General features: G+C 41.3%; 1 protein-coding gene across 6 annotated transcripts in view; it reads left to right on the forward strand.

Annotated features, from left to right (window-relative positions):
• The first annotated feature begins 1,539 nt into the window (after positions 1-1,539).
• Positions 1,540-16,454, forward strand: part of rnf217 (ring finger protein 217) — an 89,656-nt gene continuing 74,741 nt past the window's right edge. For all 6 annotated transcript variants that reach the window (XM_059645387.1, XM_048531864.2, XM_048531865.2 and 3 more), the window contains exon 1: positions 1,540-2,480. In XM_059645387.1, coding sequence (XP_059501370.1) covers positions 1,899-2,480 — 582 coding nt within the window. In that variant the 5' untranslated portion in view covers positions 1,540-1,898. The remainder of the gene's footprint in view (positions 2,481-16,454) is intronic.

Below are 16,454 nucleotides of genomic sequence, written 5' to 3' on the forward strand. Positions count from 1 at the left end.
GGGTGAATCTTTAGATCGTCTGTTATGCAACAACTACTTTTTTATTTCCCAGTTGCAAGAAATCCATAATGTAACACAAGAAATAATAGTGAATAAAAAACTAAACAACATCAGAATCAGTTGCTCAGAAACAGAACTTTCCTTCCTTGTTATATATGTCAATTTGACACTTTATAAAATATACTTACAGAAATTGATCCTGAAAGGTTGTGGGAGTAAAGTACTGTTTGTCCTGCTGCTTAATGAAACAATTGGCTTTTGTTAATTGTGTTATCAATTCTAGAAATGTAACTATTTGCAAAATGCAATAGATGCGCAAATACTTGAAAGACTTTATGTTCCACTTTCTGTTTTGACACCCTGTCCCTTGATTCCATTCACCAATACTTGAACAAATTTGATCTTACCAAACTTGACTCTGAAGTACAATGAAAGAATCTTACAAACAGGTCATTCAGTGATACATGACCTGACCACCTCCTTCTTCCCCCAGTCTGATCTGGGGGTTTTCTTTTGGATTTTGTCAACTAACTTGAATTAAAAATCCTTTTGTTTCATATCTTGCAATCTCAACTTCAAACAAGGATGTTTCATCAATCCTGTGACACTAACAGCACCAATTATTTGCGAGTTTTTGTAAATCAACGTGGAGTTGAAGTGTGGTTTTCCTGCTGGAGAAAGGTGTAATCACGGGAAGGGGAAAGATGCTATTCTTGAGAATACAACCTTATGGCAAAAAAGTTATACACCAGTTTGTAACTGGATTTTTTTCTTCCAGAAGATTGTGGTACTTATGTTCAAGAGGGCTGTGTGCCATACCGGCCTGTAAATTGCAGATTTCTGTGCTGCATATCCATTTCAGCCGTACAAAATCACCTATCCACATTTCAATCTGCTCGGAAAATTTCTGCATTTATAAGATTGACTGTTGCATGTTGTAATTGTCAACAAATATGGTGACATTAGCGTAGTATCACAGAATTATGCAGCAATTCAGAAGAGGCAATTCAGCCGATCATGCCTGTACCATTCTATTATCTAGTCTGGCACTAATATCTCATGCCAATCTTCAGCCTTTTCCACATATTTCTGCACACCATTACTATCCAAAAAAATCCAATGTCCTCTTGAAAGCCTCAATCGAACATATCACATTTCCAGACATTGAAAAACTTAAACCTTTTGGAGTCCTGGAGGTATTCTTAACTAACTTCACAATTCTGAACTTGTTTGTTATCCTTCGCACTTGTTCGGAGGCACTCTGCACCCACCCTTCACCCATATTCCTGCAAAATACCAGTCATATGCTATTTTTAAAATGGGAAGCACGAGTCACTGATCCCAGAGACGACTGGCATGTATCAAAATAGACATAATCAATTCAGTGGCTATCTGTAATTGCATCAGTTCAACGAATATGGGCACAAGCCGGTTCTTCCAGTAAATTTCTTTTACAGGTTTAACCTGATAATTACGGTAAGTGGAAGATGCCTGTTTATTATGATAAATACAGTAAGCGCCGAACTCCGCACAGCTGAACTGAACCTGGGTGACTTTGTTGTGAAAGTATGAATCTGGGAAATAGTCTGTACGGTGGCTTAAGGGGGACTCCGAGAGTTTTCACTTGTGTTTGAACCCAGCTTTTTTTTGTAAATCGGCGTGGAGGTGAAGTGTGGTCTTCCTGCTGGAGAAAGTTACAATCACAGGAAGGGGAAAGACGGTATTCTTGAATATCACCTTTTAACGGAAAAAAACAAAGTTGCACACCAACTCCCATTACTGCCCCCTCCCCCCGCAAAATAACACAAGTGTGAGTGGATGTTTTCAAATCGTGGAAAAAAAAGGGTAGGACCCGGAAGCAGAAGCGGGAGTAGCTGGGCTCATTTGGAGCTGTGCCTATGGGATTGAAGTCGGTGATGGAAGATGTAAATGTAAGAGATGGGGGAGATATGCTTGCGTGCAGCGAGGATGAAGAGGCGGCTGGTGGCAGAGAGGAGATGGAACGTGGCCCGGATGGGATTGGAATGGAGAATGTTACAGCTGGCTCCCTGGACAATGGGCAGTGTTCCACCCGGCTCACGCCTGCCACTCAACCCTGGCACCAGCAGCACGTTTATTGCACCGTGTATTATGTGGAGAATGAGAACTACCACAACTCAACGCTGGAAGCCGAGGCAGGGGAGCAGAGCAACCAGCCGTCTTCCTCGGGCCGAACCACACCGACTGATCGGGGCGGACAGACAGATCGGGATACTGCCCCGTCCCTGACACCAGCGAGTTTAGGACCTTCCGCTCGGGAACCTTTCAGTATCTCTCGGCAGGTCGACATTGAATCGGAGGGGAACCCTTATGCTGGAGAGTATAAACACCTTGTTATTTTGACCTGTCGCGTTTGTCTTGATGACAAACCCATCCGACCACTTCCATGTTGCAAGAAGGCTGTTTGCGAGGAGTGTTTGAAGAGGTATCTCAGTAATCAGGTCAGTCCCACCGTCACGCTTCGCAGAACAGTAACTTTAGGTATCCCCTTTGCACAGATAATGCAAGAAACCATAACCCTACAGAGATTGATACTGAAACCTTGATTGCTACATGAAGTTTTACAGGGCTCATTCATAATTCACGCAGCGTATCTTGTATTCATGTTTAAGTCATGTTACAACTAACCCTTTCCAAAACAACGTATTCGCTGTTAACAACAGTATCTAAAATCGTTTGCTCACCTTTTGAGCGCACTTGATTTAGAATGTGTGGTTTTTTTGTTTAGAACTAATTTAAATAGTGAATTATTTTTCATACAGTTAGAAATTGGGAAATTTATTCAGTGCACCTTCAGTCAACCAGAAGGACTGACATTCTGCATATAGCTTGCTAAATTAGATTAAGAACAGTTTTTTAACATCTCGATTGCTGAGGTCTGTTCAGGATCGGTATACTTAGTTTTTAAAAGTGTAGCGCAACCTTCCTAATGTTTTCTAATATGTTGCAGACTAACACAAATGAAGTTGGGATTTTTAATCTCGTAATATTTGAATTGAACGAGTTCTGGTTCTTTCTGTAAATAAAGCTGAACTCGGGTCCTACTTGTAGGTTAAACGCTAGAAACAAAGGGAAAGTCAGTCTTTTATCAGAAATTAAGATATGGAATACATTTCAGGTCAAATAAGTTGTGAGCTTTAAAGACGGAATTGGATATGGAATTAATGAAGTATACGTGTAAAGAGATGGGACAAGTAATAGAGAGGGTTGAAATAGTTTCCTGCCATTTTAATGTTGAGCTGACATTGAGGCCCAGCAGTGCTGAAATATTTACGATTTTAGCATGAGCTGAATCCAACATGGATTGGTTACAAAACGTACGTTCTTAAATCGTGAGGTACTGTTTCTTGTTGTTCGACCTTGTGGTTCTGCGACAATATCAGGAGCTCAGCTAGCACATCAGAAGATCCTGAAAACTAGACCATAACCAGCGAAGTAAAGGTGAAACTTTAAATTTAGTCAGGTAGTTTGTTTATAATTATAGTGGTTTGCTTTTTATCTGAAAGGATGGTATTTTCTTTCCTGGTTTTTGTATTTTTAATCTGGTTTATTTATGTTCCAAAACAATATATGCAAAGGGGAAAAAATCAGCAAAATTTAATCAGTCCACGCTAAACTGATGTAGTTCGCTCTGGGTCCTTGATAAATGACTCTGCATTTATAGTTAATTGACTGCATTCCTGTTAAAGCAACACTAATCATCTGAGTCCCGGGACATAAACCAAACATAAAATATAAAAATCAGTTGGTTGCAGATTGTAGCAAACTAACTATATTCGATCTGTAGAGATGGAAGTTATAACATTATTAAATAAAACTTGATTCTCTGTAAGACAGTTTTTAAATACTTTAAAATAGTTGCAACACTGAAGGAAGCCATTTGGCCCACCATGTCTGTGCTTTTCTGCTGTATTTCTGAGCGTAGCCCTGCAAATGTTTCTTTTTAAATATTTATCCAATTTCTTAAATTCCATTTGGAAACCATAATTGAATATGCCCCCAACTATGCTTTGAAGTGCATTCCAGATCCTAGCCATTCACTGCATAAGTTTTTTTTTCTCCATGTCACCCTCAGCCCTATTGTCAGTCATTTTAAATTGGCATCATCAGTTTTCTCACCTGTCTTGACCCTTCGTCATCTTGAACACTTCTATCAAAACTCTCTGCCTTTTATGGAGAACGGTGCTAATAACTCTACATAATAGTAGTCCCTTGTCCTCAAAATAATTCTTGTAAATAATTTTTCCCAATTTAAAGTCTTCATATCAGGAGTATCAGGAATAAAAGTGATGAACTTAGAGCATGGATCAGTACCTGGTGCTATGATGTTGTGGCCATAACAGAGACATGGGTTTCTCATGGGCTGGAATGGTTGCTGGATATTCCAGGGTTTAGAACATTTAAAAAGAATAGGGAGGGGGGAAAAAGAGGAGGGGGTGTAGCACTACTAATCAGAGAGGGTATCACAGCTACAGAAGCTTCCATTGTCGAGGAAGATCTGCCTACTGAGTCAGTATGGGTGGAAATTAGGAACAGCAAGGGAGTAGTCACCTCGTTAGGGGTTTACTACAGGCCCCCCAATAGCAGCAGGGAGATTGTAGAAAGCATAGGTCGACAGATTTTGGAAAAGTGTGGACGCAGTAGGGTTGTTGTAATGGGTGACTTTAACTTTCCTAATATTGATTGGAACCTCCTTCGAGCAGAAGATTTGAATGGAGCTGTTTTTGTAAGGTGTGTTCAGGAGGGTTTCCTAACGCAGTACGTTGACAGGCCGACGAGGGGAGAGGCCATTCTAGACTTGGTGCTCGGAAACGAGCCGGGGCAGGTATCAGATCTTGTGGTGGGAGAGCATTTTGGTGATAGTGACCATAACACTCTCTCATTCTACATAGCTATGGAGAAGGAGAGGATTAGGCAGAATGGGAGGATATTTAATTGGGGAAGAGGAAACTATGATGCGATTAGACACGAGTTAGGAAGCATGGACTGGGAGCAGTTGTTCCATGGTAAGGGAACTATAGACATGTGGAGATGGTTTAAGGAACAGTTGTTGGGAGTGATGAGTAAATATGTCCCTCTGAGACAGGCAAGACGGGGTAAGATAAAGGAACCTTGGATGACGAGAGCGGTGGAGCTTCTAGTGAAAAGGAAGAAGGTAGCTTACATAAGGTGGAGGAAGCTAGGGTCAAGTTCAGCTAGAGAGGATTACATGCAGGCAAGGAAGGAGCTCAAAAATGGTCTGAGGAGAGCCAGGAGGGGGCACGAGAAAGGCTTGGCAGAAGGAATCCGGGAAAACACAAAGGCATTTTACACTTACGTGAGGAATAAGAGAATGGTCAAAGAAAGAGTAGGGCCGATCAGGGATAGCATAGGGAACTTGTGTGTGGAGCCTGAGGAGGTAGGGGAAGCCCTAAATGAGTTTTTTGCTTCTGTCTTTACGAAAGAAACGACCTGTGTAGTGAATGAAACCTTTGAAGAGCAGGTGTGCATGCTGGAATGGATAGAGATAGAGGAAGCTGATGTACTGAAAATTTTGTCAAACATTAAGATTGACAAGTCGCCAGGCCCGGATCAGATTTGTCCTCGGCTGCTTTGGGAAGCGAGAAATGCAATTGCTTCGCCACTTGCGAAGATCTTTGCATCCTCGCTCTCCACTGGAGTCGTACCTGAGGACTGGAGAGAGGCAAATGTAATTCCTCTCTTCAAGAAAGGAAATAGGGAAATCCCCGGCAATTATAGACCGGTAAGTCTCACGTCTGTCGTCTGCAAGGTGTTAGAAAGGATTCTGAGGGATAAGATTTATGACCATCTGGAAGAGCATGGCTTGATCAAATACAGTCAACACGGCTTTGTGAGGGGTAGGTCATGCCTTACAAACCTTATCGAGTTTTTTGAGGATGTGACTAGTAAGGTTGATGAGGGTCAAGCTGTGGATGTGGTGTATATGGACTTCAGTAAGGCATTTGATAAGGTTCCCCATGGAAGGCTCATTCAGAAGGTCAGGAGGAATGGGATACAGGGGAACTTAGCTGCTTGGATACAGAATTGGCTGGCCAACAGAAGACAGCGAGTGGTAGTAGAAGGAAAATATTCTGCCTGGAAGTCAGTGGTGAGTGGGGTTCCACAGGGCTCTGTCCTTGGGCCTCTACTGTTTGTAATTTTTATTAATGACTTGGACGAGGGAATTGAAGGATGGGTCAGCAAGTTTGCAGACGACACAAAGGTCGGAGGTGTCGTTGACAGTGTAGAGGGCTGTTGTAGGCTGCAGCGGGACATTGACAGGATGCAGAGATGGGCTGAGAGGTGGCAGATGGAGTTCAACCTGGATAAATGCGAGGTGATGCATTTTGGAAGGTCGAATTTGAAAACTGAGTACAGGATTAAGGATAGGATTCTTGGCAGCGTGGAGGAACAGAGGGATCTTGGTGTGCAGATACATAGATCCCTTAAAATGGCCACCCAAGTGGACAGGGTTGTTAAGAAAGCATATGGTGTTTTGGCTTTCATTAACAGGGGGATTGAGTTTAAGAGTCGTGAGATCTTGTTGCAGCTCTATAAAACTTTGGTTAGACCGCACTTGGAATACTGCGTCCAGTTCTGGGCGCCCTATTATAGGAAAGATGTGGATGCTTTGGAGAGGGTTCAGAAGAGGTTTACCAGGATGCTGCCTGGACTGGAGGGCTTATCTTATGAAGAGAGGTTGACTGAGCTCGGTCTCTTTTCATTGGAGAAAAGGAGGAGGAGAGGGGACCTAATTGAGGTATACAAGATAATGAGAGGCATAGATAGAGTCGATAGCCAGAGACTATTTCCCAGGGCAGAAATGGCTAGCACGAGGGGTCATAGTTTTAAGCTGGTTGGTGGAAAGTATAGAGGGGATGTCAGAGGCAGGTTCTTTACGCAGAGAGTTGTGAGAGCATGGAATGCGTTGCCAGCAGCAGTTGTGGAAGCAAGGTCATTGGGGTCATTTAAGAGACTGCTGGACATGCATATGGTCACAGAAATTTGAGGGTGCATCCATGAGGATCAATGGTCGGCACAACATTGTGGGCTGAAGGGCCTGTTCTGTGCTGTACTGTTCTATGTTCTATGTTCTATATCCTTCTCAATGTGGTGTCAGAATTGGATGCAGTATTCCAGTTGAAGCTAAACTAATGTCTTATATGGGTTAGAGATAGCTTCCTTTTTATTTTACCCGAAGCCTCTCTTTACAATATCCAGGATCCTGAATGTTGCATTAACTGGTTTTTCAACTTGCCCTGCCATGTTCAGTCAATGATACACATATATTTCCGAAACCCTTGACCCCTCTATTAATTGTACATGTTGTTTTATACTGCCATCCCTTGACCTTCCTACCAAAACGTATTTTGAGTTTCAATTGCAATTCAAATTATTATCTGTATCATAACAACATCAAAAGTATGTTAATTTGGTGGCCACAGTACATTTACAAAATGATAAGGGACCTTTGTTCTGTGTGTTTATACTGTGAAACTAATGATTCAGATGATGTGCTACATTGCATTTGGCGTCTTCCCATTACCAAACAATCTTTTACCTTCAAACTTATAATGTTTATATATTGTTTGGAGGGATGTGGGCTTCAGCAGCCGAGCCAACATTTATTGCTTCTGCCTAATTGTCCTTGAGAATGTCGTAGTAAATTTCCTTTTTGAACTGCTACAATCCATAAATGCCAGGTGAAATTACTCCACAGAGGCTGGTATCCTATCTTCAAGTCACCCTTTATTTACACATGGAGAGTCCTTGACACTGATACAGCTCCCTCGGAGGCATCTGAGTGAGCAGAATGTCTGACACTCCTGTACTTATCTGTCAGCCAGGTCTCGCTGATTGATTGGGCCCAATCAAGGAACTCATTCTGAGGTCAACCAGGCTGACCTCATTACAGTCACTATATCCATCCCCCACTGAGTCCAAGGATAGAGGTGGACTCTTCTTTTTTGTTTTGTAGCTCCTCTTGGGGCGTTTGGACATCAGGTCAGGTTTCTCAAACTCTGCCTCTGATACAGGCGGTGTGTAATGCACAATAGCTTGCCTCTTGTGCTCAGAGCATGTCAGAAGAAATCCATTCACTTTGTTGGCAAATTTGAGATGGCACCATCCGCCATGTCTGGGTTCGGAGGCATCTTCAACGCTTGACGGAGAAGTAAAACTCTCAGGTTCCAGAACAGTTGAAAGGCTTTTGAGGAGCTGGACATGTTTTGCTCCCACACCATTTGGAATTTTGGAGCTTTCATATTGTCCACTGCACCTTGTCAATGCAACAATTTCCAAGGCTGACCCCCTTTTTTAAGAGTTTATGCAAACGTGCCAGGATGGAGGCCAAGTTATGTATGAACTTTCTGTAATAATTCACCAGCATGGGAGCCAGGGCATTTTTGATCACCCTCACTTTATCTTCCAATGGGTGTAATCCAGTCATGTCAACTGTGCAGCCCAGATAGATCACCTGGTTCGGGAACACACTTTTTCCTCCTAAGACATACACTAGCTTGGGAGAAACATTTAAGGACAATGTCTTCTTTTTTTATTGGTCTTCCCTGTTATTAGCTCGTCATCTAGATAAATCAAGACCTTGTAAAATGTTCTCCATCGTCTGCTAAAAAATTTCTGATATGAGATGGCATTCTTGTATATTGCAAACTCTTATGGGTATTAATTGTAACACACTTCTTGAATCTTCCTCTAACCGCAAGTATACATGGCTCATCTTCAGCTTTGTGAAGAACAATCCCCACCACCACCACAACCACAATCCACAGCCAGCTTTGCATATAAATCCTCTGAGGTATTGGACATTCATCCAGCTATGAAAAGTTGTTTACTATTTATTTAAAATTCCCACAAGGGCAAACAGATCTGTCAGACTTCACGATCGGTATGACTGGTGCTGCCCATTCCGCAAACTGGACTGGTTTGATGCTTCCCTCACTTTCCAGCCTCCTGATTTCTGCCTCTACTTTTGCCCTGAAGGCAAATGGCACTGGGCAGGCCTTGCAGAATCAGGAGTTGCTTCCTGATCAATTTGCGAGGTGGTCTGGGCTCCTTTGAAAGCCCCTGGATCTTCCTGAAAAGCGTCCTTGTATTTAATTAGGACTTTAATCAGGCAGCCATTTTCTAATTGAGAAATGTTGAGCCAATCTAGGTGAATCTTTCTCAACCCATTTCGCCTCATCAAGCTTTGGCCTGAGCTTTTACTGAACCAACTGTTTGCCAGTAGAGATCGGAAACAAAGTTGTACCCTTAATCTTCTAATCTGTAAAGGTTCTCCATTTATAGGTCCTCTGTCTAGCCAAGGTCTTGTGCACACTTAATGGTTGGGGTCCAGAGCGAATTTTGGTAAAGACTGCTTCTGCGATCCCTGAAACAGCAGCACAGGTATCAACCACATTAGAACAAGGTGACCATTTCAGCAGATGGTTGGTTCTGATTTGGATGTTGCTAAGCAATTTAACTGTTCCAAGTCAGATGTAGGTTGCTTTTCCAGGCTCTGCACTGTCCTGGATACCAGCCTATGAGTTCTTTTCTCAAGCCTGCATACTGGCAGCAACTACAGTAGCCTGCTGGTCTGGATATTGAAGAAAAATTTAACAGTTTGGCCGAGAATTGGCTTTGTTTAGGGGTTGTTGGCCACGAGCTGCTCACAGATAGTAGTAGCTGTGAACTGAAGATAGCTGAGCCCTAGCTGCTGGCATGGGCCTGGTTGGAGCTGATTGATCTCTGAGCAATGATATAAGGGTGAAATCCTTATTTGATGGAAGAGTAATGAATCAAACCTAAAGGTGTCCTTGGAGTGAGCCTGTTGTGGAAGGCCACCAGTGCTTGAATGAGCTGAGGAGTGATGGATCACATGCTTGCTGTTATCCTTTTTCTAACCAAATGGTGTGGATCATAAGTCTGCTTTAACTAAAGTAATGAAGGTCGTGGAAATTTCATGTAGATTTGACTCTTGTCCTCTTTGTGCTGAGACAATAATTGTTGTCAAGGGAAGCAGCCAGGCAACAAGGTTTTGCTGTGAGCTGACGTAGAGACCCTGTGGTCAGGATATGTCCTGAGTGAGGCTATTAAATTGCCTCCAGTCAATTGATATTCCACAGGCTCAGTCAGTGTGGTGAGGTGTCCAATTCCATCAGAATACCCTGCAACCCATATGCTCCACTTGCCATATTTTTCCAATGATAAAGCCAGTTGTAGTGCCTGCTTGAAGTCTACCTGGGCTTCAGCTAGTAGGTACTTTTGCATGGTTACATCTTTAATCCCATGTACCAACAGTCTCTCAGCATCTCATTTTAAGGGTTAAACCAAAGTCTCACACCTTTGCCAGTCATCTTAACCTGATCAAAAATCCTGAGACATTCTCCTGATTCTTGAATAGCTGAGTAAAACCAAAAATGTCTCAATTAGAGGAGGCTTGAGGTCATAATATTCTTTAACTAAATCCATCAACTTTTGAAAGGTTTCAGTCTCTAAAAAGTTAAGCTCCGACTAACTGAAAAAGCTGTGGGTCCACAAGCTGTCAGCGTTACTTGTTGCTTTTCGTCTGCTGCAATGCTATTTGCCCAGAAAAAAAAACTTCCTCTTTCCACATATTGGGCACAGTCTTTGACAGCAGGATTGAATGAGTCAAGCTTCCCAAATAACAGCATGATACCAGAGATACTTGTCTCAACTTAGAGACAACTGTTATGAGCAAATTTCTCTAGGAGCGTGCTTTTCTGTCGTCACCACTGAAATAACTCCACATAGGCCAATATCCTGTCACCAAGTCACCCTTTATTTACACACAGCAAGTCCTTGACAGTGATCCAGCTCCATCAGAGCCAGTTGTCAGAGTGAACCACATGTCCAGTACTCCTGTTCTTATCTGTCAGCCAGATTAACAGCCCAAGTCAGGGAACCGGTATTCTACAAGGTCTACCTGGCTGACCATGTTTCAATCAGTAAGTAGGTACACCCAAAATGCTGTTAGTGAGCAAACTGGCATTCTTTCACAATCTCTGGATCAAACTCCTGGCAATGTATTTTCAAATCGAGTTAGAGAATGGCTTAGAGGAATTTGCAGATGGTAATATTTCCACATCTGTTTTTTTTCTTCTTGATGGTGGAGTGAATGTGTTTGGAAAGTGCAGAGAATTTTTACAGTGCTCCTTCTAGATGGTACACAATGCTGTTACTGTCATGGTATAGTAGTGGAGGGAGTGAATGGCACCACATGCATAGTCAAACGGACTGCTTTGTCCTGGATGGGTGTCAAGCTTCGAGTGTTGTTGGATCTATGCTTTGCTGGGTAAATGGGAAGCATACCATCACACTCCTGACTTGTACCTTCTAGATGGTGAACAATCTTTGGTGAATTGTAAAGTGAATTGCTGTCTGCAGGATTCCTTACCTCTTGACCTGCTCTTGTAGCCATAATATTTATGTGGCTAGCCCGGTTCAGTGATAACACCCAGGATATTGATAGTGGGGGATTTATTGAATGTGTTGCCATGGAACTTCGAGGACCAGTGGTTAGATTTCTCCCCTGAAAAAGGTCACCACCTGACACTTAATGCATACGTTGCTTGCCACTTGTCAGCTCAAGTCTGGATTTTGCCCAGGTCTTGATGCATTTGGACACAGACTGCTTCCATACATGAGGAGTCACAAATGGTGCTGAACATTGTGTAACCATCAGCAGACATCATCACTTCTGACCCTATGATGAAGGGAAGATCATTGACAAAGTATCTGAAAAGGGTCAGGCCTAGGACTGTACCGTGAGGAACTCTTTAAATTTTGAGTAATACCAGTGTTGTAGCTGTTGTGAAACAACTTGGCTGGGAGTGCAGCAGTTTCTGGAATTCCATTTTTACAGTAAAGTCATTGGCATGTTCTCAGATTGCCTTCTGCCTTCAGCCATTTCTTGTTATCAAGCGGAGTGGATTGAATTGGCTAAAGGCTGACACCCTAGGAGGAGGCCAAGATGGATCATCATTGCATTTCTGGCTGAAGGTGGTTCCGAATGCATTAGTGTCAACTTTTGAAGAATGGACATTTGTGGACACTCCTCTTTAACTGTCCACTGCCATTCACAACTGGATGTGCAGGACTTAGAGCTTAGTTCTGAACTGCTGGTTGTGGAATTGCTTAGCTCTACCTATCGTTTGGTGACAAAATTTGTGGAGATCGAAAATAAGTTATTCGTTTTGTAGAATTCTCAACATTGACTTTCTGATGTAACCACAATATCTGGCTATCCCAGATCAGTTTCTGATCAGTGCTAGCCCCCAGGATGCTGATAGTGAGGAATTCAAATGCTGTTGACCATCTTGGTTGAAATGGACATTTCCTGGCACTTGTGTGGTGCCGATTATTACTTGCTGTTCATCAATCCAAACCTAGGTATTGTTCGTACCTTGCTGCATCTGGACATGGGCGTGCTTCAGTCATTTTCTGACATTAGAAATGTAGCCAGCAGTCAGGAATCAAAGTTGTTTTGAGTATTTAAGTAAATATACTCAGTAATTCCAAAGAAGAATTGTTCAGGACTTGAAATGTTAACCTTGTTTCTCTCTCCATGGATGCTGCCAGACCTGCTGAGTTTTAGCTTTTTATTCCTGTTCAGTGGTGCCCTTTTTAAAATAAATGCTTGCTGCCACTGACTTTTAAAAAAATTGATCCACTTCTCAAAAATTGTACAGCAGCAGCAATGTGTACCACCTGCAAGATGCAGTTCAAAAACTGGCATGTCTCCTTTGACAAGACATTTCAAACCTCAACCATGCGAGAGAACAAGAGCAACAGATCCCTAAGAAACCATCACCTGCAATTTCTGCTTCAAACTACACACTGTCCTGACTTGCAGCTGTATCACAGTTCCCATCACTGGTGTTGGATGAAGGTCCTGAAACTCAGTTGCTAACAGCATTGTGGATATGCCTACACGAAGCAGACTGCAGTCATTCAAGAGGTCAGCTTGTCAGCACCTTCTCGAGAGCAGTTAGGCAATTCTCACATCCCTTTAAAACAAATATTCTTTAAGATGGCACAAGCCTGCCGACATCAAATTTTTAGCATCTCAATGAAGATTGTGGAGGTTTGAAACATATAACATTCTGGTTATTGTTCAGACAGTGAACTAAATTGTTGGGGAAAAATGGATAAATATTTTTTAAAAATCACCAAGGCTGGATGGTGCTTTTGGTTTACACTATTCAGAAAATATGAATGAAAAGTGTTCTAGGAGTGAAGACCTTCGGTGATGAAGATCAATTGGTGAAGTTGGGACTGTTGTCATTAGAAAACAGCAGGTCGAGAGGAGATATGATAGTTATTCAAAATCATGAGGTCAGGGCAAAGTAGATAGGGAGAAACTGATAAATCTTCTGGATGAATTAAAGAAAGGGTGCAGATTCAAGGTAAATGGCAAAAGAAGCAATGACAGTATGAAATTCTCTTACACCCAGTAATGCAATGCATTGCTTGAGAATACGGTGGAGATATGAAAATTTCAATTGATACCAAGGGAATCAGAATATTATCCGAAAAGGTTAGGTTTGTAGAGCTGTGGGGAGTGGCAACTTTTGTACTCTACCATTTTGTGATTCTAGACACAACAGGCCATAAGCATATTTGCTTAAACCCTCAAATAATTTTGGTCCTTGATAGTTGATGTTTCTAATGTTAGAAAAGGGTTGAACAATTGGCTATCCTTTAACATTGGAGATATAGTGGTAGTTTAACTGATCACGAAGAAGCTACGTATTCATTCTTTTCGAGATTTTTTAAAAAAAGGATGCAATTACACGAAAGAGGTTAAAAAATTAGCCATGAATTAAAGCTGGATTAACAATAACAGCGCATTTTGTATCAATGCAACAATAGCTAATTGATTTTAGCTTCTCTTTACATAGAAAATTGTTTCAAGGTGCTTCACAGGAATAATCAGATATCAGTGGAGTGAAATCAAAGGAAAAATACTGAGAAATGATCAAATGCTTAGTCATGAAACCAACATTTTTAGAAAAATCTTAAGGAGAGATAGTGACATCGAGAATGGGGGTGAGGTGTTAGGTAGTTGTACACATCGCCACCAGTGTTGGGTCAAGGGAAGAAAGTAGCAGACAAGATATTTAAATACCTTCACCAATAACGATAAATTAGTCTTCCATGTCCTGAAAGTTACTAGACTTCATTTTCCATGGTGTGTTTAATGGGTGATTGCCGTGTAAACGCATCCCTAAGTTGTTGACCAACTTTCACCTTGATAATGATGTTCATTGTGTACAGACCTTTAGCACTAATTATATGTAGGGGTCAGCAATGCAGAAATAATTTCATATTCTTTTTGGTTGTTCTTGTGTCCGTCATTCCTGTTTCTTCTTTCAGTTGCTCCATTAAAGACCAATTAGTTGAAGAACGAGTAGCTGAGCCCTACAGACCAGAATTTTTGTTCACCAATCCCATGATCTGTGGTGATTTAGCTAAAATGATGGAGTTCCTAAACATGACTCATTATCCTAGATTAGGGAAAGATGAAAATGGGCATTTTAGTTTTACTCCTAATTGATTTTACACTGAATAGCCAGTGAACATACTGACCAGCAAAAAATCAACATCATCAAGAGAGGAGAAAATTGATGAAAAATGGAGATACTTGGGAAGTAACAAATAAATAATTACCTCATTTTCTCTTAAAGCAGAGTGATTAGGGAAATATCACTGAATTAAGAACTCTGAGACAAAGAACACAGATTAGCATATGCTGTACTCGATATGAATCTTGTTGATTGAGAATATGTGGACTAGTAATTGGCTGAAAAAGCATGAAATAGTTCTAATTAGCAAAGAGGATGGTCATTAAGTTTGATTTTATCATGGATTCTGGCTGTGAGTAAACATGGTGCTAGATTTTCTCCAGATTCCCATAACTTGGCACTTTGTTCTACTCCCAACATGCATGTTGTTCTGCTGGTGCTTTGCGAACAGCATAAAGTGAAGGCCAATAACCAGTAATGGACCCATCAGTTTATTGGGTGTCAGTCTCAAAAATAATGATTACAGTTCTAAGTAATCTTTGCATATATTGCCTGTTCCAGTAGTACATTCTGATCATCACTGTTACAATTGGGTGAGGAGAGGTCAAATAGTTCCCTCCTTCTAGACATTAATTTGTCCGCTTCGGCATTTTTTTTAAGGAATACACATGTTAACTTGAGAAATTTGTACATGGTTTGACTATAAAAGGCGGAAGGAGGCAGGTTTTCTTCAATTTAATTTGCAAAACAGGTTTTTAAAAATTGTACTTGCCCCAATCTAAGAAAAATAAGGCCTTGGGTTTTGCAGATATAGTTGGAGTCCATGCACACAGAAATGACTTGGTGAGAGGGTAGATTAAGAAATTTAAGCCCATTACTGTAAAAAGGATATGCAATTCATGAATTGATGCCTTGTTCTGAACTAAATCCTTCTGAGTCAGCATTGAGGCAATTTGATTGATATGTTCTGAAGATAGCAGCTACTGCCTTGAGTTATTTTTAAAATCTCAGAAGCACATCGAGAATCAAAAATCAGATTGTTCAAAATGTGCAAGTTCTCAGGTCTGGCACATGAGTGAGCCCCACACACGGATCTTAATACTTCAACATTTAATGTGCTGGGCTGAGAAAATGGCTGCTGAAACAAAGGATTCATTGACTTGTTACATGGCCCCTTTTTCCTCCGACTGCCCAGTTATGTCAGATGTGTTTTTGGTGTCATGACTCCAGTTGCATTACTTTCAGGATAGATGATCTCTGGACATGTTCTTTTCACTTCCAAAGTTCCTTTGCCCAAGTTGATCATTTCTGTTTGTTTGTCTCTGTTCATTTGAGTCACCAGATGATTGTCTTGGTGTTTCACTAATTGGTAGGAGATGGCCCCATTCCTATTTCTAAAGACAGTTGTTCCTGTTGAGGTTTTGCAGAAAGTTAATGTCTACCTAATGACCTTAGAATGTAGAAAGCACAATAATGCAAATGTGTATCCATGTTGACTGTGATTTCAAGCCATTTGTATGGGGCTTTGGTCTTTCTAAAGTTCAGTTAGTGGTTTCCAGCAGGTAACTTAATTAAGACATTTTTCATAAAGCATTGTTTCACAACATTACTATTTGTTGATTTCCTTTTAAAAATTATCAGCTTGCCTCTGGTTCTTGTATCAGTTTTTAACCTTCATCTCTTCAATGATCCTTCTGGCGCTGAAAACTATTTCTCCTTGTATATTCCAAAAGAACTCTCATGGTCTTGAACATCTTTGTTAATTCTTCCCTTAAGCTTCTCTGTTCAACAGTGTACAGTTCCAAACTCTCTCTAATATATGTACTAACTGAGGCCCCACACTCCTGGTACCAATCTAGTAGATAGCCT

The sequence above is a fragment of the Stegostoma tigrinum genome, chromosome 4 (assembly GCF_030684315.1).
Source record: "Stegostoma tigrinum isolate sSteTig4 chromosome 4, sSteTig4.hap1, whole genome shotgun sequence".
Classification (NCBI taxonomy): Eukaryota; Metazoa; Chordata; class Chondrichthyes; order Orectolobiformes; family Stegostomatidae; genus Stegostoma; species Stegostoma tigrinum.